This window comes from Ixodes scapularis, unplaced genomic scaffold (assembly GCF_016920785.2).
Source record: "Ixodes scapularis isolate PalLabHiFi unplaced genomic scaffold, ASM1692078v2 PGA_scaffold6__148_contigs__length_123643588, whole genome shotgun sequence".
Taxonomy (NCBI): Eukaryota; Metazoa; Arthropoda; class Arachnida; order Ixodida; family Ixodidae; genus Ixodes; species Ixodes scapularis.
In genome coordinates, this window is record NW_024609881.1 from 96,899,104 (window position 1) to 96,923,018 (window position 23,915).

The window sequence follows — 23,915 nt, forward strand, 5'->3', positions numbered from 1 at the left end:
ACGGTCCACCGGTTTGAGAACGCGCAGAGCGCAAGCGCGCAGGCAGCGGTTTCGTTTTAGAAACGCAAAAAAACAACAACAGAAAAAAAGCAAAATTTTGCGTGTGTGATGTTGACATGAACTTTTAAAAAAATATATTATATTTTTAGGAATACGTAATATGTATTTAGTGAAATAATATGCGGTCATAATTACATTTGAATGAAGTTTGATTCATTATTGTTTTGTTTGGTTTTTAGTAATGAGCGCCTCCGACCACGCGAGCGCTGCTGTACACCTCTATAGTGGCGCCGTTCGTGTTCGGGCCGCGCAACTCGCTCTGTGTCCGGCATAGAGATCACTGATATCATACATGTGTCCGGAGGCAGAGCAGAGGCAGAGCACTGTGAGGCGGAGCCGTCCATCCATCCATCCAACGCGGCCGACAGTCGGGCGGGAATGTCGATTGCAAAGAAGCTGATGGGCTTACTTCTCCACAGTAGCGTCTGACTACGGTGTTCTGTAATCTGACCAAAGTTATTTTGCATCTGGCTTTGTTCAGCTGGTTCGTCCCGAACGATCAACAGTCCTACGTAATGCCGCCGCAGCTTAGAAAGCGTCTCCTGCAACCGGAGAAGCAGCCCCAGAGCTGGTGAGTTTCGCCGGACCATCAACATTAGTTTCACCTTTTGCTCAAGGTCCAAATTTTACATCATGAAAGGGGGGTCGAGCTGCGCCGTACCAACCTGGCATGGGGTCCTAGCTCAGCGCACAGCTGCCTTTTGTTATTCATGTGCGTACGCCCATTTCATTTTGTGAGACAGCGAGCGATGAGCGGTCGACGCAGATTCCTGCGAACGTAAACCGCGTAAACGGGTGCGAGATGGCCCTTGTGCTGAGTGACAGTAACGTCTAAATAGCATCTTCGATCACCGGAACTATCCTGAAACGAGGACAGTGCACAGCGCTCCTCGGTCGTGCAGCGCGAAGTCTGTGCAACATCGAGGGCAAACTGTGCCGCGCCGACGCACCGCAGCGACCGCCGCTATGCGTCACGTTGTGTTTTGTTCGTTTTTTCTCACCAACTCAACTCTCCTACGTCACGCCGCGGTGGTGGCGCGCCGGACGCACTTCCGGTCTGGGGCGGTGGGCAGAAGTCGCCGTGCCAGACATGCATTCCTGTGTTCCTTTGGAAGAAACGAGACAAAAAACCTGCCTTCTCGTCAAAATGCTGCGATGGGGGCTTTACCAAGAGAGTCTGGAAAGGTTTGAAGATCAGTTTTCATGTGTTTTTGCACCCTCCGTTCGTCCGAGAACGTGAATAGCAGCCGTGAAAAGGGCAAACCAGATGCTGTCGAACTACGATTGCGTGTGCGGGCCACAATTTGTGGTCGTCAGATGTATTTGCATTGTTCCAACATGAACGAGAGAAAAACCCCAAGTTGTCCGGACCACGCACGGATTCAGTGCGTCTTTAAATTCACACGGCCGCCTGATCGTTCGAACTTTCGTCTGCTCTTTCAAAGTTGTCTGCTTTTTGTCGTCTGCTCGTTCAAACAAAAGCGGCCTGTAGACCAAACTTTGACCCGGTGATTGCAATAAGAAGTAATTGCAGGCCTCAAAAGACTTAAGTAAGCTCGGTGTAAACAGTAGATACAAGATGTTAATTATTGGTACCGGTGGCCATCACCTACTTGTTACGCTTAATCTGTTCCCGCTTCCGATTTTCAGTATCGACGTCGATCATCGCCGCTACCTTTTACACTTTTGCAGCACGAGCGATGTCGCGACCGAAAATAGCTACAAGAATCTCATCATGGTTTTGGCGTCCATTCTGCAGCGTTCATGCGAATGAATCGCCGCACGTCAAATTATTTACGGAAAGTTTGGCGGCGTAACGAGCCTTGATAATTTCGCTCAGGCGATTGAAGTGGTAAGACATTGCGATGAGGACGCAGAATCAACGCGAAAAAGAGTATGCAGACTCACACAGACGCCGACAACGTACATTCGAATGGTTTGTTGACGCGGGACGCGGTGCTTCTTGCCTGTACTCCATTGCGCGTGCGTTCGAACTGTCGTCTGCTCTTTCAAACTTGGCTGCTTTTTGTCGTCAGTTCGTTCAAACGACAGCGGCCCGTAAACCAAACGTTGACCCGGTAATTGCGATAAGAACTAAGTGCAGGCCTCAAAACACTTTTGAAGGTTAGTTGGGGTAAGTCGGCTAAGTGTAAACAGATACAAGAAGTTGATCATTGTTACCAGTGTCCATCACCGACTTGTAATGCCCGATTCTACTTGCGGTTTTTAGTATCGATGTCCACCATCTCAGCAATGGTCTACGCTTTTGCAGTCCGAGCGACGTCACGACTGAAAATAGCGAGCAGAATCTCATCTTGGAAGTCAGGCTTTAGCGCCCATTCTGCGGCGTCCACGTGAAATGAATCGCCGCACGTCACATTATTCACGCAAAGTTTTGCCTCGATAGTTTTGCTGAAGCCGCTCGAGTAGTCAGACATTGTTAGGAGGACGTAGAATCAGCAATTCCAACGCGAAAAAGAGCACGGGGACTCCCACCGACGCCGACAACAACGCAATTCAATGGTTTGTTTATGGGCGACGGCGGGCTTCTTGCCCACCATCCACCGCGCATGCGCGGCGCCGGTGGCGTCCGCTAGGGGCGCTCCGGTTTGTTTGTAAACATGAGTTGGTGTATACACCTGGGCTGTGTTCCAAAATTTACTCGATCCGACTCCGGAGTAAAAGTTTCGTACCGTGGCGTTCCAAAACTTACTCGAGCTTACTCGATGACGTCAGAACTCGCGTTCCAGAAGCGGGTTGTTCACTCCGGAGTAATTACTCGCGCTACCCTCCTCGATCGGGGGGTACAGTCGGATCAAATCGAGTAAATACGTCACGTGATCTGTTCGTCGTCTGCTTTCTGCGCCGACAGCCGTCAAAGCTCGCTTGCTCCGTTGGTTTTGGTGGCGGACGTTCGAAATGACAAAGAATTAGGTGCAGCATGTGTGGTTATTGCGATTTGCTGTTGTCAACGCAGGAATTGACTGCATTACATCCAGACCGTCCACCTTCCCCGGGAACGTGTACTTGTTATTATCTGAGTGCGAGCGTAAACAGGAGCTTCTCCGCATCCTCGTCCTCGGCGTTGGGGGATGCCGTAATCTCACGTTCAAGGCCGAAAATGTTTGAACTCGTTATATGATAATGTAATATTTTTGTTTCCTCCAGAGTGTGTGTAATGAGAGGATAACGTTTGTAAAGCAGTGAAGGCTTCGAAAATTTCACTGTAATCACATTCGCGTCAAAGCGAACGTGAGTTTCATAATCTGGAGAAAGCACCCTCGCGCTGGACCGCTACACCGTGTGGAATATATTTCTGCAAAACATAATCGGTGCAAATTACAATGCGTGGAATATATGCGTTTAGGGCACCGTGACTAGAATTGCAGCGATCGCGCTGATTAATAAAAACCCATTTTTTCATGTCTAGCTGTAAGGAGTAAGTAATTTTGATCTCAATATACAGCTCAAAACGAAGGTGAGTAAAAGGAGCTGGTGGATCCACCTCAAAATACACCGCATCGTCATTAACATAACCGTTCTTCGGGTGCTTTCTCCATGATCAAAAGGATCGTCTGCTATTTTCTGTCATCGCTGCTGTGTTTTCTTTTTGCCGTCGCCCAAGACGAAGCCAATCCGCGTAGTATCCAGGTGATTATCCTGGCCGTTCCAAAATCGAGTCGCGGATCGTTTACTCGCGATGTCACGTGGTATTACCCGCTGACGTAGGAGGCAGGTTACTCGGGTAAGATTTGGAACATAGCCCAACTCATCTCTGTTACGTCACGGCGCGGTGGTGGCGCGTCGGACGCACTTCCGGTCTGGGGCTGTGGGCAGGGTGGGCAGAAGTGCCCATTTGAGACGTGTATTCCTGCGTTGTTTTGAAAGGAACCAGACAAAAAACTGCCTTGTCGTCAAAATGCTGCGACTGGGGCTGTACCAAGAGAGTCGAGAAAGGTTTGAAGGTCAGTTTTCATGCGCTCGGTTCGTCCGTGAACGCGGATATGTGCCGTGAAAAGGGAAAACCAGACGCCGTCGGACAACGATTGCTTGGGCGGGAAGCATTTTGGGTTAAATTCACGGATACTACTGGCCATCAAATTTATTTGTTTGGTTCCAAAATGAACGCCGGAAAACCGTCAAGTTGTACGGACCACCTGCGGACTACGTTTAGTGCGTCTTCAAGTTCAAACGGTCGCCTGATCGTTCGAACTGTCGTCTGCTCTTTCAAACGTTTCTGCTTGTCGTCTGCTCTTTTAGAGGACACCGGCCCGTAGACCAAACGTGGGCCCGGTACTTGCGATAAGAATTAAGTGCAGGCCTTAAAAGACTTAAGTTTGAAGGTTGGTAAGCAGGCTCGACGTAAACAGTAGATACAAGGAGATGTTGATCATTGTTACCAGTGGCCATCACCGACTTGTTATGCCCGATTCACTTGGTTAGATTCTGCTTGCGATGTTCAGTATCGACGTCGACCATCTCAGCTACGGTTCACGCTTTTGCAGTCCGAGCGACGTCGCTACTGAAAATTGCGAGCGAAATCTCATCATGTGAATCAGGCTTTAGCGTACGTTCTGCGGCGTCCACGCGGAATGAATCGCCGCATGCCAGATTATTCACGCGAAGTTTTGCGGTGTAACGAGCCTCGTTAATTTCGCTGACGCTGCTCAAGTAGTCAGACATCGTTAGGAGGACATATAATCAACAGTTCCAACGCGAAAAAGAGCGCGGGGACTCACACCGGCGCCGACAACATCGCATTTCAATGGTTTGTTTGTGGGCGACGGCGAGCTTTTTGCCCACACCCCAATCGCGCATGCGCGGCGCCGGTGGCGTCCGCTAGGGGCGCTCCGGGCGCTCCGGTTTGTTTGTAAACATGAGTTGGTGTATAGCGGTCACACACAAATGGACATCGTGGACGTGATTGTCGATGCGTCACGAAGCGGGTGACTTGTGTCGGTGGGGGAAAACGTACTTATCACGTAGTCACATCTAGTTTATTATCGGAATCGGATTAGATTACATCGTTGAGTTGGAACTTAGAACCTCATGGCGGTTGCATGGAACAAGAAGACTGGCGCCTCGTGTGCGAGCCAGCGTTGCTAAAAGTTTTTTTGGGGCGAAGTCGCCAGTCGTCGCCGAGTGGTGGTGGTGATAATGATAATGACCTTTTTCGTTTTTTTTTTTTATTGTATAAGACGTGAAGGTTTTTTTTTTTTTTTTTTTAATATTTTAAATTATTCTTTGTGGTGACGAGACTAGTGAATAGTCGGAGTCGGCCGTCCCATTCCTAAGAGATTGGCCAACACCTTGAGTGACTCAAGGCGTTGGCGAGAAGATGCTGGTCCATGAACAAAACAGCGGAAGGCTGTTCTGCTTCATCCTTATGGAACAAAACTCTCACTTCAACATGCATTTTTTTTTCTCCTACGGTTACAATGCATTCTTTTAGACACCTGATAATCCCTGAAAAATGGAGTGGTTCTAAACTGGTTCGGGGTCGGAGAATGTTTTCGTTTTCGCGTTAACCTGCATCAACCAACGTCACCTCACCCACAACAGGATGAATAAAAATGAGTGACATGCAGAGCTGTCCCCTGGAAGCCACCAGAGCTATCCGACTGACATATTTTCCCCCGTCCACATAGTTTTAGTAAAAACAATTTACATAACTGCAAAAAAAAAGGTCCCCAAAAAAGTTGCTAAGACTCCAAGAACACAAAATTGTCGTTAGGATGACTGAAAACACTCTAAATTTAGTGACTTTCTTGCTGAGTTAACACCACTGGCGAGGGCAGTCCACCGGAAGACGCTGGCCCCCTGGTGGTCAAATACACATATACAGCACTCCACCATAGGTCCATCCGGTCTGGTGCCTTGCGTGTTTGAACAGAGCATCGTAGTGGCCGGGGCAGATCGAATTTCAGGTCGGCTGTCCGGTATACTGTCCAAAAGGCTGGGGTCTAGTGGCCAATCTACTGAAGTTTCTGGAACCATTGAGTTCTGGTGTCATGGGTGCAACTGGTCAATGTGGTGCCTCATTGAGCTGTGGCGGGTCTCCACTATAGCCATACGGTTTCCCAAAACCTTCAAGGTGACTCCCGGCACTCAACACTCACCAACTCCGTAGTTCTTTGCGAACACAGAATTCCCTTCTCTGAGGTTGCCGAGTCCTTCCGTGTCGTCCTTTGTCTCGCTGGTCGTCATAGTGGTGAGGTCCATGCAAACTTTTGGGTGGAAGCTGAGCATCAGCTTTGCTGGAGGTTGGCCTTGTGTGCCCGATGGTGTGCGACGATGCACAAGCAGCCATCTTTCCAAACGTGTAGCGAGGGAACCTCCCGAGAGTTTCTTTAAGCCATCCTTGACCATTCTTGCCGCTCTCTCTGCAAGCCCATTCAATTGAGGAAGGTAAGGTGCAGTCGTTAAATGGCGGATACCGTTCAGGGATATGAACTCGTTAAACTGATCTGGTGAATGGTGTTCCACTGTCGGACACCAAGCAAACAGGCAGTCCAAAACAGGCAAAAAGACTTCTCAGATGATCAACTGTTGCTGCTGAAGTTGCGGCTAGTCAGTAGTGCTTCAGTCCAGCCCGAGTAGCTGTCGGCTACGGTGAGCACCATGGTACCATCGATAGGTCCTGCTTAATCAACATGAATTCTCGTCCAAGGTGTAGTGGTTGCTGGCCAGGCTAGTGGTTCTACTGCTGGTGGCATCGGTGCAGCCTGTTGACACACTGTGCAAGCTCACAGTGCATCTTCGATTGCATGATCAATACCTGGCCACCAAAGTATTGACCATGCGAGTACTTTTGTCGCGCTAATACCCATGTGTGTGTCATGGAGCTCCTGTAGGAGAGCGTCTCATGCTTTCTCAGGGATGACCACTCTCTCCCCCTTACGGATGAGAAGACCGTCCAAGAAGGTGTGTCTGCGGCCAGAACGGCTGAAGAACTGGATCTTGAAGTTTCCTTGGCCAACCTTTCTTAATGATCTCTCGAAGTACCACAAGCACAGGATCTTTCGTTGTGAGATCTTCCAGCTTCTTCTAAGAGACTGGACCGGTTTCCAAGATATCGAGGGCGTGCGCTCCCTGTAATCTGTTGTCTTCAGTCCTGGGCTGGTCATGTTGTAGTAATAAACTACTTAAAGCATCTGCGTTTTGGTTTGCTTACCCAGGCTTGTATTGAATCTTGTAACTACGCCCCAAGCGTGAGTGCCCAGTTCGAAGATAGGCACTGAAAAAACAGGGACAAAAAGATACGTAAACACTGGCGCCAGTGTTTACGTCTCTTCTTGTCCTTGTTTTTTCAGCGCCTATCTTCGATCATGAACCAACTGGCCCGAATCGCCATCTTAGTGAGTGCCCAGTGTGGATTCTGGCAGCTGCGGTGGTTGGTATTGCTTTAGTTTCTTTGAAGAGCCCTACCAAGGGTTCATGATCAGTTTTAAGCGTGAAAGTTCTATCAATCAAGTAGTCACAAAACTTTGTTACTCCAAAAATTAGTGCCAGGGCCTCTTTCTCAATTTGTATGTACTTTTTGTCGGCACTGGTGAGTGTCTTGGACCTGAAACCGATGGGTTTGTTGACCCCATTGATGTTGTGCGACAACACCGCTCCAACCCCTTCCAAAGATGCGTCGCATTCTAAGATCAGTTCCGGAGTGGTGTCGTAGTGCACTAGGAGACTTGATGGCAGAAGTGTCTGCTTTGCATTGTTGAAGGCTGCATCTTCCTTGGTTTCCCACCTCCACCTCACATTTTGCCGGAGCAGGTTGTAGAGTGGTGCCAGTAGCTGGGACATTTGAGGTAGAAAGCTTCTGTAGTAGCTGATAAATCCCAGGCAGGAACGAAGCTCGTGTAGGTTTTGTGGTGCTGGAACCATCATGATGGCTTCGAGCTTTTGTTCTGATGGATGAAGTCTATCTCTATCGATCTGGTGACCCAGGTACATGACTTGTTCACAACCGAGTTCACACTGTCTTCCCTTAGGCGAATGCCATTTTCCCGGAATCTACTGAGCACTCTCCGGAGGGTCTTTCCAAAATCGTGGGGTCCCTCGGCGACTAGGACATTGTCCAAAAAGACTTGAGTCCCTGGGATCCCCTGAAGGATGTTCTTCATCTTCCTCTGGAATAATGCAGGTGCAGAGGCGATGCCATATGGAAGGCGATTATAGCAGTACAGTCCTTTGTGCGTGTTGATGACGCACGCGTTTCTGGATTCCTCGTCCAAGGCGACATCACAGTATGCCTCTCGCAAGCCAAGTTTGGAAAACCAGTAGCCACCCTTCAAAGATGCAAACATATCCTCAATTCGTGGAAGCAGGTACTGCTCCAAGTCACAGGCAGCGTTGAGTGTCGCTGAGAATTGTCACCGCAGATACGGATTCCGCTGTCTTTCTTCGTGACGGGTACCACGGGGGTAGCCCAGTCGGCATGAGGTACTGGTGATAAGGTTCCACTCCTGCATAACCTGTCCAGCTGTGCCGCCACCTTGTCGCGCAGTGCATATGGCAGTGAGTGTGCTTTCGGGAACTTGGGGTTGTCATCCTTCCGCAAGTTGAGGTGTGCAGGGGGACCCTTCATCAGGCCTGTTCCCTCTTCGAACAGGTCTTTGAACTCTTCTTTTAGTCTTTGACTATGATTGCCACACAGTTGTCAGAGGGCAGCAGGCTGCCGACGTGTTCAGCAGACAGAAGCTGTAGCTTCTGGATCATGTCGTGACCATACAGGATTGGGCTCGGGTAGTCCAGCACGTGCAAGAAACCATTTGCTTGCTTGTCGCTGTTTTTTACTGGTAGGTGCAGGGCTCCCACCACTGGCAGTTTTCCAAGGTAGCGATATAGACTTGTGTCCGTTGGACTGAGTGGAGGCCATGAAGCAGCATGTTTGCTATATGTGTCTTTAAAGATGACACACATGGGTGAGCCAGTGTCCACGATCATGTTTAACGCCACTTTTTCCCACTGGAGAGGCTTGACAATCGGTTGAACCGCTGACGGCGCCGTATTCACCGAGCACAGGTGCTGCGACGGATTGTTTGGTTCCGCATAGTCTTCACCAGTCGACAAGGTGTGTGCGTGAAACTGTTGGGGTCATCCTGGTTTCCGCTGGTAGGCCGGGCAAGCACTTGCCAGGTGTCCTTGTTTCTTGCACTTGAAACATGTTGTCGATCTATGAGGACAGTTGGGTGGAGTGTGTGTGCTGTCACTGCAACGAATGCAAGGTTGTGCTGAGCTCTTCTGAGACTTCAGCTGGGTTTTCTTTTGAAAGCGTCCTTTCCTTTCCGTGGTCTGCATATCTGCATAACGCTGACCTCAGTCGTTTGCGGCAAAGGTTGGGCCGTGTTAGGCAGCTGGGTGACATTTTCCGTTGCCACCTCTGCAGCTCTTGCGATTCCGAGCGCCTCATTCAGGTCCAAGGTCTTCGGCTTAGCCAGTAGCACTTTCTTCACAGTTTTGTCGCACAGTCCAATGACGAAGCGATCACGGGAGTTCCGCTCGAGCGCAGCGCCGAAGTTGCAGTCTGCGATCTTCCGGAGCTCGGCGACATAGTCTGCCACCTTTTTGATCGGCCCTTGAACCCATGTTTGAAAATGGTAGGTCCGGTAGATCTCCGAGGGCTTCACGTTAAGGTGCTGTGCCAAGATCTTGAGAGTTTCCTCATAGGCCTTGTCCTTGGGCTTTTTAGGTGCCAAGAGGCTTCGCAGACACGCAAAAGTTTCGGGTCCCACCGACGTGATTAAAATTGAACGTTTCCTCTTACTGTTCATGAGGGCGTTTGCCCCGAAAAATGCTTTGAGCCTTTCGGCGTAATTTGTCCATGATTCGACGAGCAGCAAGTGTTCCAAATGTCGGCCTCGACGTTAGTTGCGACATGGTGTGCTTGGAGCTGGATGCTCACCGTTTTCCGAGTAGTAGTAACTCGCTCGTTCAGCCACCACGGGTGGGTTTATTTTCGTCGCCAGTGTTGTGTCGGTTGGGGAAAACATACTTATCTTGTAGTCGCATCTAGTTTATTATCGGATTAGGTTACATCGTTGAGTTGGAACCTCATGGCGGTTGCATAGAACAAGAAGAATGGCACCTCGTGCGCGGGCAGTCCACTGGAAGATGCTGGCCCCCTGGTGGTCAAATACACATGTACACCAGTGACAATTCCACAGGTATATTTTGCCCGTCATTGTTGGTTTAAGGAAGAGTACCACCAGATAATAGCCATACCTAGTGCCATCGAAACGCCTCACAACGCTTTCCACAAAGTTCATTGCTTTCGGGTGCTTTTTGCCAACGCAGCAATTCCCAGTAATTGTGGCAATGGTAAGAAACTCTTAGTCTTTGCTGTCAGAAAAGCTGAGGAATTCATTGAGTGCCGCTGCGAGGTGCGTTAGCGCAAGGTCGCCACCTCGGTGGACTGCGCGTCTGCTATTCCCGCTCCTGGCTGCAATGCCTGATGGGACTGCACCCTGGCGCACTGTCGATATTCTCTGCATGTTGGGAGGCAATGAAAAGCCGCACTGGCAGGGTGCGCTCTGTTGATCGAGGACGTCCGGTGGACACCGGTGCACTTGATCGAAGACGAAGGGGCGCACCCCGGTGTACGTGCGGATGATCAAGGATGCTATTGGTCGGAAGTGCTACGACCAGTGTTGCCAACTCAGAAATTGAAAACCCGCAGTCAAAATCCCGAAAACCGCTAAATCCAAAATACAGCGCAAAAATGACTTTTTAACAATTCATTTTTGCTTTAATTCGTGCCCAAAAGTATAATAACAGTATACATCAATGTCATTTGAAAGGAAGCTTTTCTTTTGTTTTGACTAGAAATCTGACACAGTCGTCTGCCTGCTAGAGGAGAAAGGTACAGCAGCCGAAACATGCTTCTTCGTTGTAGCGCGCATGACCAAATCCATGTGCTTCGCAAATAGTTCCGTTCTGCAATAGCGGCACCTGGCTTATCTGCTATCTTTAGGAACCTCCAGTAGCCAGTCTTTAAAGGGGCCCTCCGGAGCTTTCTGCGATCGTCTGTTTATGTTGTTATAGTATTGCGTAGTAGGTGCAAGTTAATATGTACACAAAGTTTTAGATTACGAAACCTGTTATTAAGCAGACGGCAGAAGAAATATATCGGGACTATTTTCTCTTGGAAGACAATCCCCCATTCCCTGCCCATCGCTAAAACTTGACCAATGGAAATGCTGCATCTCGCGGTGAATGCGAACGTTATTATTGCAACACTTTTTAAGCTTGTTGTAAATTAGAGTTTGAGAAAAACGTAAACTGATTGTGGTGCGGGAAACATAGTCCGCAATTATCGCTCCTAAACTAGCGAACTATGTTTTCTCCCCGCAAGCTTGTTGCTAGGGGGAGATGCGTCGGCGCGTCGGCCCGTCTGCTTCCCGGGGCGTCTGCAGGCGTGTGTTTGCGGGACACGTGTTCCTTCTTCCCGTGGATCCTGACTCCGAAGCCAGCTTTGCGATCCTTCCACGTCAACAAGTCAAACTTTTCCTTGTCATCTGTGGAATGCGACTGCGTATTGCAGTAGCAGCGCGACGGCGCGATGCGACGAACGACGACTGCCGAGCACAGAGTCCGGGCTCCTTGATGACGGTCCGCACGTGTTCGAGAGATTCCTCCGCAGGTCGGCGGTCGGCTGCGTTGGTGACGTGCAGTGACGCTGGAATCCTTCGCTTGCTATTGGCTGACGCGTAAAGAGATGCCCCTCCCGTTTTCCGGGGTCATCTCAAAAAGGGGGGCGTGCCGGGGACTTTGATAGCAATTTTAATAGGGAAATCCGCCGCGCATGACCGTAATTTTATGATTTTTAGGATCCTTAGGGCCTGTAGATTGAGTTACCACCATAAATAGACCATCGCAGAACGCTCCGGAGGGCCCTTTTAAGTTTGGGGTCTTGTAGCCAGTTTTTTCTAAACTTTTGAGCGTACTTCACCGGGCCCATTTCACGAAGCAGTGACAAAAACATCAAAGGAACATTGAAACATTCATGCTGTTCATACGTGCGTGCACAAAGCAGGGAGGTATGTTCTGATATTCGACGCCTTCATGTTTTGATGACGTCACAGGCGTTACTCTCACAAACCAGAACATTACTGAGAGTAGACGACTGTGGTTGATTATAGGTATGACGGGTGCATAGTTGACAGTGAATCAATATAGAACTTCTGTGTGTCTAGAAAACCACCAAGATGACATAATTACAGCTAAAAATCCTGCCGCTCGCAAAACAATAATTTATCCCACTAAACAAAACCAAAAACCGCTAAGCGTAGCGGGAAAACCACTAAATTGGCAACACTGGCTACGACTTCTGTTTCTAACCTGACCTGTGCAATCCCAAACATTGAATCTTTGGAAACATATAGGTGCCTCCACCTAATATAGATGTTCTATCGAAAATTACACCTGTTGGAATCATAGCTGTCAAGGTAATAATTTCACTGGTTGAGCCATTGAAATGATTACCTTGACAGCTATGCCTTGACAGTTATTAATTCCAATGGTTGTTTCCATTCATTGCTCAACTGCTTCAAAGTATGCCATCTCCACAGTGTAAAAAAAAATTAAATGGGAGGACACACAGAAGAGAACCTGGCACTGGTAAACGAAGCAGCTAGCAGCGATACAGGTGGGGCATTGTGGTCAGTTCCAGAGTTGTCTGTGTTGAGCTAACTGATGTTATACTTTTCTTTACAACACTCAGTTTTCAACTGGTTGCATGTAATCCTCTTCACAGTCCGGCCAGCACGGAAGCCAACAACTGGGCAAGGCTTCGCCGGTATGCGGCCTACCTCGAGCGCCAGGTTCCAGGAATTCCACGAGCGAAGGAGATTTTCTTGGAGCTCAAGGACATGAGTTTTCGCTTCATGGATGACTTCTTTGCAGTCTGCACAGAGACCAGTGTGCAACCCTGTCATCTAGTAGACAGGTTTGACTTCTGGAACAGTTTCTTGCAAGAGATGAACATGGAGCTGTCAGAAAAGGAAGCTGGAAGATTTGGCCTACATTACGCAGCTGTGTGGAACATGCCAGACGAGAGAAGACGGTCCTACTTTTTGTTGCACTGGCTCCTCAAGCAGCATTGCTGCATAAAGACTCTTTGGATTGAGCACTCTTTCGCACCCGAGTACCTGCATCTTCTTTGCGACGCTCTGCACCTCAACTGTGGACTCGAAGAACTGGTGCTGAGGTGCAAGATGGATGGTGAAGCACTTAAGATTCTCATACCAGCTGTCAGTACTTCGCTGAAAAGTCTCGTGAGGCTAGAAATGAGTTCTTTCAGGACTCCTGAATGTGCACTAGATTCATTGGGAGCAGCTTTACAGAAGGCTTCCGGACTGGCATCCCTAGATTTACATGGTATCTGCATGGACGTTCACAATGCCGAGTTGCTGCTAAGCGGGCTGGCCACCTGCCCCAGCCTTGTGGAACTTTCTGTCCAAGACTACTTCCTTCTTCCTAGGGAGGGTGCAGTCCTTGCAGAGTTTGTTGCAGAGAGCAGTGCCTTGAAGCAGTTCCGCTTGACATGTGCTGTATGTTTTCAGATGAAGCCACTCGAGACCTTTCTCAAGGGATTGGCATCTAATCGCAACCTCGAAGAACTGCGTCTGCTTGGCTTTGACCTGGAGAAGCCCACAACAGACTTGCTTGTCGAAGCAGCTGCAAACCATAGCGCCCTGAAGATCCTGGATGTTGGCTGTTCTGATGAGTTAATAGATGGAGGTTCCTTTGCCAAGCTTGTAGCACGCAACACTGGTCTTCGTGAGCTTATGTTAATTGGCAGTGATACCAGGTGCGTTGCTGCATTTTCTGGGGCCATTCTCAAGAACACCAGGCTGCAGAAACTGCAGCTGAGCCTGATTGGTATGAAGATTGACAACTACAGGGAGTTGCTTGAGGCCCTTTCTTGTAACCTGTCGCTTCAGGAGCTTGACTTTGACTATGTCCCAGATGTCTTTTTGGGAGACCTCTGCCAACTTGTGCAGGAGACGGGAAATCGGGGCAGGGTTAAGATTCAAGCTGACTTTGAGCATGTCCAGGTGCTTACAGATGCCGTGAAGAAGTGCTCTGCACTGACGCAGATGTCATATTCACCCGAACGTGACGGGCCCCCCTTGCCCCGCAATGCGTTCAGTGAACTGATCCACTATCATCAACTGATGAAGCTAAGCATTTATGGCCGCTACGAAACAATAGAAAGCGAGTGCCTCAGCGACCTGGCTCTCTTCCTGTCAAGGACCACGACTCTGAAGGAAGCCTACCTCCACTTCCGTACAGCAGGTGCGTCCAGCGGAGTCCTTCTGGAAGCAGTCCTTCGAAACCGGAGCCTCTCTAAGCTGTGGATCTGCGACTGGACCTTCGAGCAAGGTGATCTACAACGACTCTGCGATATTGTAAGAACTAACAGGAACTTGAGGGAACTGCACCTGCACCTTACAAACTGCAGAGAAAATTGGGTAGCCTACTCACTGGCAAAGCACATATACAGCAACTTATCCTTGCTCAGAGTGACGGTTGATGTGCACCGTTGGCACGACAGCAAGGTGGCTCAGCTGCAGATACACAGAGCCACCCAGCGTAACTCATTGATGCTGCTACGTGCGGTGCAGTTTGTGACGGGGTCTCGCGGTAAACGGTATGCCGAGGCCTTCGAGAAGATCTTCGACTTGCCATCCCTGGTGGAAGCTGTTCAGAAGTCTGCAAATGAACATGAGCAACAGGCCAAGGAGATGGTGAAGAGCAGCAAGCGCTTCCTTGACTACAACTTCTTGGCCGCCGTCGGTGTTGTCAGAGATGCCGTGGTGTGCGAGCCCAACGGCCAGTCCCAATTGGATTGCGTCGGCTTGGACAACTGGCTTCAGATTCGGCAGTACCTCAAGGTTGCCGACATCAAGCCGGAGCCTGTGGTGGGGTTCTATAGGCCAAGACGTCCACAGAAGAGAAGCCGTCTTCACTGACCTCAAGCTAAGTTGCTGCTGCGTGTTCGTGCGTGCATCCAACTACCTGGTGCCTAAGGGACATGCCCTCTGCATTCGCAGAGTTCTGCAGGATGAAACCAGATTATCGTTAAGTTCATTGTTACTCACTTTGTGTGAAAAAAACTAAAAAAACTGTACACCAAAGTCAGTTAAATTAAATTCCCAATACATTTTTAACTTTCTGTTCTGATATTGTGTGTCTTGCTCTAAATTCCGGGGAGCAACAAAAAAAAAGGGGGCGAGAGCCATTTTGTTTTTTTTTAGACAAAGTCTGGGAGATTAGGCTTCTATGTTTATTTCTTTTTTTTTTTTTTGAAGGAACATAAAGAAAGATTTTGCAATTGCCTGCATACATTGTTTGAGAAGCTGGCATTTTCCTCTAGATTTCTTTTCAGGGGTGGAAGCAAGTTTCAGCCCTTTGTAGCAGATCTGGGAGCAAGCAAAGATGCCCCTTTTGGGCAGCTTTGGAGCCACAAAAGTAGTTTCGTAGCAGCATAAGTAAATCTTGGAGTTGGTCACCCAGGTCAAACTTGGGGCTATAAATGCGGAGGTGTTTTTCTAAATACAAAATGAAAAAGCATCTCAGTGTAATGTTCCAGAACCATTTCCAAATATACCCTTTCCTTAATATAATCCAGCCCATAGCCTAAAAAAAGCCAAACAGAGTAATTGCAATTTATTTCAATGGCAGCTATTGAGAACTACCCTGGTAGTGGGTTGGTTCCTCTTATGGATTTCCAATAGAATGCATGGGCAACAAAAGTTTCATGAAAACAAAACATTCCTACCTAACAGCCCAAATCACAAGTTCCACGAGTTGAAAACAAAACCATTTCGAGATGCAATAGTATGGTATGTAATAAATCTCAATACTTCTCGACTAAATTTTTCATTATCGGGAAATGCAAATGTTCCAAGTCCCCATTTAGCAAACACAAAGGTATTTCAACACAAGTTAGCAGGATAGAAATCTACTCTATCTGATAAAAGTACAAATGCAAAATATTGAAAACTTCATATCATCCCTGCTCATACGTATGTGCTTAAGCCCTTGCTAGAACAAGCATGACTGAATAGAATTTTAAAAAAAGCTTGTTTAAGAGTTTGTTAAGAACAAAAGACCTACATAACAAGTGTTTACAGAGGCAACCAATTATCGCTTTTATTGTTATGTTTAGAATAGAGAGCAAAAGCAAACACCCTAAAGGCTCAAGCAACGAAACAAATTTATGCCAAATGTTTAATTTTGTAGAGTAGTTATCGCTTTCTCCAGAGATTAGACGACAAATGAACATGCCAGTAGGGTCCCTCTCATTTCGTCGAAACTCGTTTCATGGATAACTTTTTATGGACACGCGTTTCATCAACAGTCATTACGCGAATTGCACGCTGTAAAGACATTTCGTCACGTGGTTTATAATGAAAAATACAGCCATCCAGGTTCAAAATACAAATGTGCAATTGTCATTTATGGATTTTGTGGATCATAGCCTTTTTCTGAACTCAACAAGTCTATTTCGTTGAAGTATCCCTTCAAACAACCAACTCGTGCGGTTCTCTCGTGCTGCTGGAGCTCGACAGCTCATCAATACAAGACCATAAAACGAAACGCAACACTGTTTATTTACCTGGTCCGAAATGAATCATGATAATTCTCGTTCTATGAAAATAGACACTTGGTGCCTGTTTTCATAAAAATAATTAACTGATTTGATAACCATAAAAAAAAAAAACTTTTTTTTTAATTAGTTTTGGTGCAACGTTTTGTGCTTGGGAGCAAGATGGTGTAGCGATAGCGGATTGGCGCACACTGGCGCAGCACTTCCACCCCTGCTTGTTACTGCAACTGGAGGCATCTTGCTGCTGTCTCATCATCTATATTTTTACTATAGTTTGTTTCAACATAAAAAAAACTTGGAGGATGCCTAAGCTTTGTCTTTAAGAGTGGAACGCGATAGCATTATCAGGCCCTGTTTGCATTGCCTTCTCATGCGCTTCTCATACTTTTCCTGCCAGTGAGCAGGAAGTGTGGCGGACATGGCCTAGCGTGTCCGGCTCGCAACCAAAGGGTTGCGGATTTGAATCCCGCCCAAGATTCTTCTTCGCTTTACATGTCATGTTTTTATTCACTTCCACTCCATGCGCGATGTCACGTTTCCTGCGAGCGCTGCGGGTTGTTGGAAATTCCCGGGTGAGGTCATGTGACTGCAACGCCATGACCCTATCGATCAGTCGGGATTCTCCCGTCGCAACGCCACCGACGCCGTCTTTTCTGCCATGCCACCGAGGCTGCCTCTTTGACAAACAATTTCATCACTATGTTGCTCAACATATACGACGTACACCATTTGCCAAATGTTGCAAGGGCACCCATTGGCACCCTTTTTGGCCAAAAGCCAGCCCAAGGCTGGTTCTTGGGCATTGAAATAAGTATCTCCCATAGTTCTTATATTCTAGCTGAACATACTACTACCGTAAAATACCGGCGAAGCACCCTCCCCATTTTTACTAAAAACTGGCTTAATCCAGACATGGGCGCTTGCCCGGGCAAATTGTGCAGCTAACGTATAATTTGCAAAATTCCCAAATTTGGGAAATGCTAATGGTGGGCGCTGGAACGAAGTGTGAACATCTGCGGTATTTTACGGTAGTCGTGTGCGAATAGTGGATTTTGAGTTAAAAGCAAATAAAAGGTTTTGGCCAATAATTTTTTTTTTTTTAATGGAATAGTTTCTTCAAGCATTTCACTACTGACATTATGCTTTAACGAAAACCCAGCTAAACTTGTGAAGGTTGTTGCCAAACTTACACTTGTCCATTTATAAGCTAGATTTATACATCGGAAAAATTTATGCCTGGAATAACAAGTGAACAACAGATTTGACAAAATTAAACCTATACAGAATTCCAGCTATACCTACTTGAGTGGATTTATAAATCTTGCTACATGCAAATACTCTTTCTTCAATGTCAAATATGAAAAAAAAAAAAAAAAACCAATCACGAATGATGAATGCAGGTTGTCAGCATATTTGCCCAACATACTGTTGCATTGCAGCTATTTTAATTTTGAAAAATTCACTGTAATGTAGATATCAACATTCACAAAGCCTTATTTCTTTCTAAATACACAAAACATGCACGTACACCATCCAATTTTAAAGTGCTTTTCCCAAGTGTTGATCGCAGTGGGTTACCCCAATGAACGCGCTTCTTACCGAGCACAGCTGCAACGTGGAGAAGCAGCACCTGCAGAGCTTGCTTCTGCGGGTGTCGCTTCTCCGCAGTGCATCGGTGCTAAGCAAGAAGTGCGCTCAACGGGGTTAACCCGCCACGATCGACACTTCGAAAAATACGAAGATTGCGGTTCCTCTCGAAGCGAATATCGAATTATTCTAAACTACTATTTGCAATTTTGAATATCTACTCAACACAAGAATATACAAATCATTTTAAGGCCGTGAACTTTGCACTTTCCCTTTTTCAGGTTAGGGTCGGGTAAAAGGCGATTGCATGCCCTGCAGATGGTGGGGTAATGGCAATGTTTGCTCTATAGACCCTTTCCGAAATTAAGCCTATCCGCTTTGATCACTCCTGTTGTCCAGGGCCATACTGGTTACTGACGAAGGAAGTTGAAGATGCTCCTAGGCGGATAATGCAAGGACTACACATGAGACGTTAGTGCAATGTGATGCAGGAATCCAACTTGGGTCCAGTCAATCCGTTGGTGGCACACAATCGGCTCTAAAAACCTTTCAAGTATAGAATCTGACCAAGGTGTCTATGCAAGTTGGCACTTCATCCTAACCCCTTTTACTTTTGTCACTATCGAAACTTAAAAAAATGGGCAAAGATCTACACAATGAAAGGCACATTCTCATCTGCTGCCGACTTCCGAAAGCGACGGTGCCCGATAAAATAAATACCGCGTACTACAGGTTCCTTACCGCCATCAGTGTGGTAAAAGGTAAACTATTATCCAAGCCTCCAGGTGGCATAGAATATAGGAAACGCCAGGTACCGACAGGAGTTGGATCGCCTGTTGTCCTTGGTTCACCCAACTTGTCTACTCGGGCCAGGGGCTGGTCTCGACACTTGGGGAAAAAAATCGGCGGAGAGTCTGGTCGGCCGCGATTGGCCGGTGCTGTGCTCAACTTGGACGCTGGCCAATCGCAGCAGTCGAATCCCTCTGCAACTCTTTCGCCAAGGGTCCGGATTACAGCGCTGGTATTTCACGAACCAGGCAAGCTGGCTAAAAGGTCTGCTGCCCTCATGCCATACGAGACTTCTTTCCATACAACCCGCACATAAAGCCTGCCACTGCTCATGGCGTCGGTGAAATCGACGCAAAAGACTGGACACCACGCACAAGCGTAATAAGCGACATTCGTTTTATTTACTGTACCAACACACGGCTGCATCCACAAAATACTGCGGCATCTCTCGCACGACCCAACGTTTATATATTACCCACGATAAAAAAAAAAAAAAGTAAAACTTGGACATTTGGACAAAGACTTGAGCACACCCGGAGCTAGACAAAAATTGAAAACGGCGGACACTTCTTTACGCTCGCCAACGGCGGCGGGAACTGCTTCGTTTGCTCAGACGAAGGACACTTGTGGACGACACGATCGAGGCGTCGCGCCGCCGATTGCCGGCAACCCGAGAAATGCGAGGCGCACTTTCAACGACGTGACCATTAGGGTAAGGAAGCGGACCTATTCCGAAGCGATGAGCAATCTCACAACCGGCGGCACCTCGCGTTTGTCGAGCTGCGGGGAACCAACCGCGGCGATGAGGAGGAGAGACGGACCCTGATATGCACGAGCCGGCGGGGAAGAGCAATGTTTTAAAAATCTTCGAAGTTGGCCTTTTCTATTTTCTTTCGTAGTTCGTTACTAGCGGCTTTGCGCTTGCAATCCCTATAAAAGCATCTAAAGCGATCTAGTACCGAGGTCGCAAAGAGCGACCTGCGACACGCAGCCTTGAGGTAGACGCAACCCGCGGAAAAACCTCGGCAGAGTTGGCTTTTAGGACCAAGTTCCAATGCTCGCACACGTTTTTGGTCGATAGTTCGTTACAATACCGCACGTTTGGCGTAAAGGCAACTGATACTACGTCGATAAACCGACGGTGAGTCGCGTGCACAAGATTGCAAACCAAACTTTAGGGCTTTCGCTTCGAAAGTTGAGAAAAATGTGTTGAGCTCTTGCAACCCTAGAATCGTGGCTCTCGGTGGGCATAAATGGTTGGTAGGTGAGCGACTCTAAGGGGGCGGAGCAAGCTGAACTAGCGTCGCGTCAATCGGTCGGTCTTTTGGCGGTGTACTCTGCAAACCAACACATTATTTAGGCATGCTTCCGAGGAGGGAGCGTTCTAAGCACACTTAAAACATCCAGGTCGTACAAAAACCGTAGCACACATCCCTTGCACATTTTTTTTCGGGAAGCTACGGCCAATGTATTGAAATGATGCAACCACCATTGATCGTACATGGTTGTTCACATGCCCGGCAGACTAGAATGCTAACATATACAAGCACCTAAAGTAAATAGAGGAACCCCAGAAAAAACAAGAGGCGGCCATCTTATTTTGTTTGAACATTGCACGCAAAGTAACGGACTAGCAGAAACCAATGCTTCAGAGACAACACACAAGACGGTGCCCCGCAACGTTTCCTTTAACTTTCTCAAAAGTCTATGCGTCTTCCGAAGTGCCGGACGGAAACGACCGGACGAGGCAACTTTCGTCGTGCGACCACGTTCCGCTGAGAGGGGTCACGGAAACAAACGTCGCGACGCTTGCAACCTTTCACCGCCGAGCACAATGCAGAATTAACGCAGCTAGCGACCGGCTATGTACAGGCGCACACACGGAGTGACAAAACGACGATTCATATATTAAATATAAACACTGCATTTTCTTCCACCTCACAAACAGCCCTTCAAGGTGTTTGAACTAGCCCAAGCGAGACCGGTCCAGTCGAACGAACCTTTCGCTTCTTTTAAATGCTTTGGTAGAAGAGCCGTTCGACTGCCCTGGTCGTAAAGCGGGGCGTCCCCTTGACGGAATCTTTCTCGCAAGTACGGCACCCATTTCCGTCGCCGTGACGCGCCTGCTTCCGCCGACTGGAAAATCGGGCCTTCTGCCGTTGTAGTGCAGTTCCTGCGTTCCGTAAAATCTACGAGTACCTGGCCGTGGACTGGGCGCCTTAAGATGTGAAAGACTTGGTTCATTGTCAGACCTAAAACCTGGAGAACGGTTCGAAGAAACTGGCCGAGCACTTGAAACTGTTCACATCCGCCGATTGTCGATAGGAAGGACTAGAGTTTTGATCTCCCCCCTTTTTTTTTTCCCCCAGAAATCTGTAAACGCAAGAGTTCTATTACATATTTCACTTCGTCTTTTACTTTGTGTGACCAGCTTCATAACTGCCTTTTGAGTCCTTCCAAATGAAGCATCAATTTTCACGTCGAGATGTGTTGCATGCTGTAACCTGACCCAACGAAGCTGTCGACACTTTGACTGTTAAAATCATTTTAAAAGAACAAACAAATCAAACAAAAACGCCTTTCACAGGCTGTTGCAGTCTACCGAGACCATCACAAATGCTTCTGCCAAATTGACGCAACATTAACCTGTAAAAAGAAGTGCACAGAATAAGTACAACATGAAAACTAAACACCCAGAAAAGAGTGAACGGGGGGAAAAAAATAACTAGTAAAACGACCAACAAAGTCCATAATCTCGGCCGTGAAAGCCCAGTAATCTCGGACGTCTGAAAACTGGAGTAGTCTCAAGCAGAGGACATGGCCGGCACGTGCATATGTTGCCGGCAGACTTCAGCACTCTGGGAGGTAACTGTGCATGATGGGGATCATGAAATCGTCCATGTTGGGCATGACCAAGATCCTCTAAAAACCGGAAAGAAAGAAAAATGAGAGGAAAAATATCAACAACATGTTGGCCTGAAACGCCCTCTAAATTTACTCTGCCAGTTCCTCGAAATATAGGGTAACACAATGTAACAGAGCGCCGACAAATACCGTTTGTAGCGAGTGTGAAACAGCCCTGCAAATTAATTTTTTCATGTAAAGAGCCAATCGCTGCAAGTGGCAGTTGATCGGCAAAGCACAGGACGCCGACGTGCTCGGAATAGCGAAGGAGATTTCGGCTTTGGACGCAAACACAATCTGCACCTTACGATTCCCTCATCTTGCCAATCAATCACAATGGGCCAGCTACATGCAGTACATGACAGTAAGCTTGCAAAGATTCCCATAAGTTAGGTCATCCCCAAAAATTCTCGGTGGCTTTGGTGTTTGAAAAAGTCCGTTAAAGAAATTAAAGTAGTTGTTCTTTTTCTTCTTTCTTTTACATTTTTTACAAATGAGGTATTACAATAATTATGTTTATAAATTCCCCAAGTTTTCTCTGGCTTTTCCACGACTTGTTCCAGAATTACCCTAACGATTTGAAGGAGGCAGGAAAGTAACAATGACAAGAAAAACTCTTAGTCATTAAAAATTGTGATCATGGAGCTCCAGAAGGACAGAAAGGTTCTTCCACGCAGCTTCGATAGGTACCTGTACGCTTAACAAATTCATCGGTAGAAACAGCGATGCACCCACCTGAAACGCAAGCCGACGAGAGCATGTAATCAACCGGCATTGTTTCGCAAATTTTCTCGACACGAAAACTCCCGAAGAGCAGCTACCAGGAACCCTTCCTTACGTCCCTGACAGACGCACCGACTGAGCCGCGAGCGAGTTACATGATGCGCCACTCACCTGAAACTCGAGGAAGAGCATCTTCTCTATCCGTTCGGTGACCCTTGCAAAGGTGACTTCCTTCTCGCCCAACTTGGGCCTTGCCACTAGCTCCATCCTGGGGAGGGTGCGGAAACCATACCTGCGTGAAGACGAAGCAACACCGCGTAAAATTGCTGTCGCGCTAGGTACAGTACTTGCTGGATTCAGTTATTTTTGAACCCCCGTTTCTGCCGATTTTCGGACTTAAAGGAGCACTAACCACTCACTGCTATAGTCTATTTATGGTCATAACTTAATCCATGCGCTCTAAGCATCTTAAAAAAACCAAACATTTCTCCTCGTCCGACGGCGCCCTCTGGCGAATGCGAAAATTGCGAGGTAATCCATCTTTAGTGTCAATTTTAATACGGAAATGGCCAAGCACGAATGTCATGTTTAGTTTGTCAGGATGCTTGGAGCCCATAGATCGAGTTATCATTACAAACAGACTATCGCGGTAACGCAGTTAAAGGCCGACGACCAGACTCGAGATTCTGCAAGGCAGAAGACCCTCCTCTCCACGCCTTCGGGCGAGGGAATCGAAGGATGGAAAGAAGGGACCAAGAGGGGCGGGCGTGGGTGGAAAGGGTAGGAGGGAGAGGAGGAAGCGGGCGAAAAGTGGAAAGCGCGAACTGGTCGTCGGTCTTTAAGTGACCTTTAACCTTAAAATGAGCTTTCGGGCTACAATTGTGGTCAAAATTCCAAGACCAAGCAAGTGATTTTTAAGAGTCCCTTTACACCATACGTCTCATAATGTAAACAATGCAGGAACGTTTGTATTGCATACCGTGTTTACTCTATAGTCAGTTACAGGTTAAGAAGGTAGCGGCAAATGCCCCTCAAAGGGAATCAGATATCCCTCCGCCACCTCCGCATCTAATAGCGTCCCACCATTTCCGTGACGTCCCGGCCAACGCGCGAGGAGGGTCTTGCCTTTCTGTACATATTTGCTTTATCTTTCGACTTTGACTTAGCATTGTGGAAGCCACGAGAGGGAGATTAGAGTTCTCCCCCACCGACGGAAACAAATGCGACTTTCGGGGAT

At 47.7% G+C, this 23,915-nt stretch overlaps 2 protein-coding genes across 2 annotated transcripts in view; one reads left to right on the plus strand and one right to left on the minus strand.

The window, feature by feature from the left end:
* The first annotated feature begins 339 nt into the window (after positions 1-339).
* LOC8040582 lies at positions 340-15,233 on the plus strand. Its single transcript, XM_029972197.3, has 2 exons — positions 340-631; positions 12,815-15,233. Exons 1-2 carry the CDS (start codon positions 576-578, stop codon positions 15,033-15,035), a joined length of 2,277 nt encoding a protein of 758 aa, XP_029828057.2. The 5' UTR covers positions 340-575; the 3' UTR covers positions 15,036-15,233.
* A 4,197-nt stretch (positions 15,234-19,430) lies between these two features.
* LOC8040577 (testis-expressed protein 2) overlaps positions 19,431-23,915 on the minus strand; it is a 51,215-nt gene continuing 46,730 nt past the window's right edge. Inside the window, exons 14-15 of the mRNA XM_002414327.5 lie at positions 22,850-22,970; positions 19,431-21,973 (exon numbers count right to left, since the gene is read on the minus strand). Coding sequence (XP_002414372.3) covers positions 21,902-21,973; positions 22,850-22,970 — 193 coding nt within the window. The 3' untranslated portion in view covers positions 19,431-21,901. The remainder of the gene's footprint in view (positions 21,974-22,849; positions 22,971-23,915) is intronic.

Bases quoted from the DNA above. Each gene is read 5' to 3' on its own strand.
- LOC8040582 (XM_029972197.3), top strand. From the start codon at position 576: ATGCCGCCGCAGCTTAGAAAGCGTCTCCTGCAACCGGAGAAGCAGCCC. The intron at 632-12,814 runs GTGAGTTTCGCC...TCCTCTTCACAG, and splicing joins GAGAAGCAGCCCCAGAGCTG to TCCGGCCAGCACGGAAGCCA.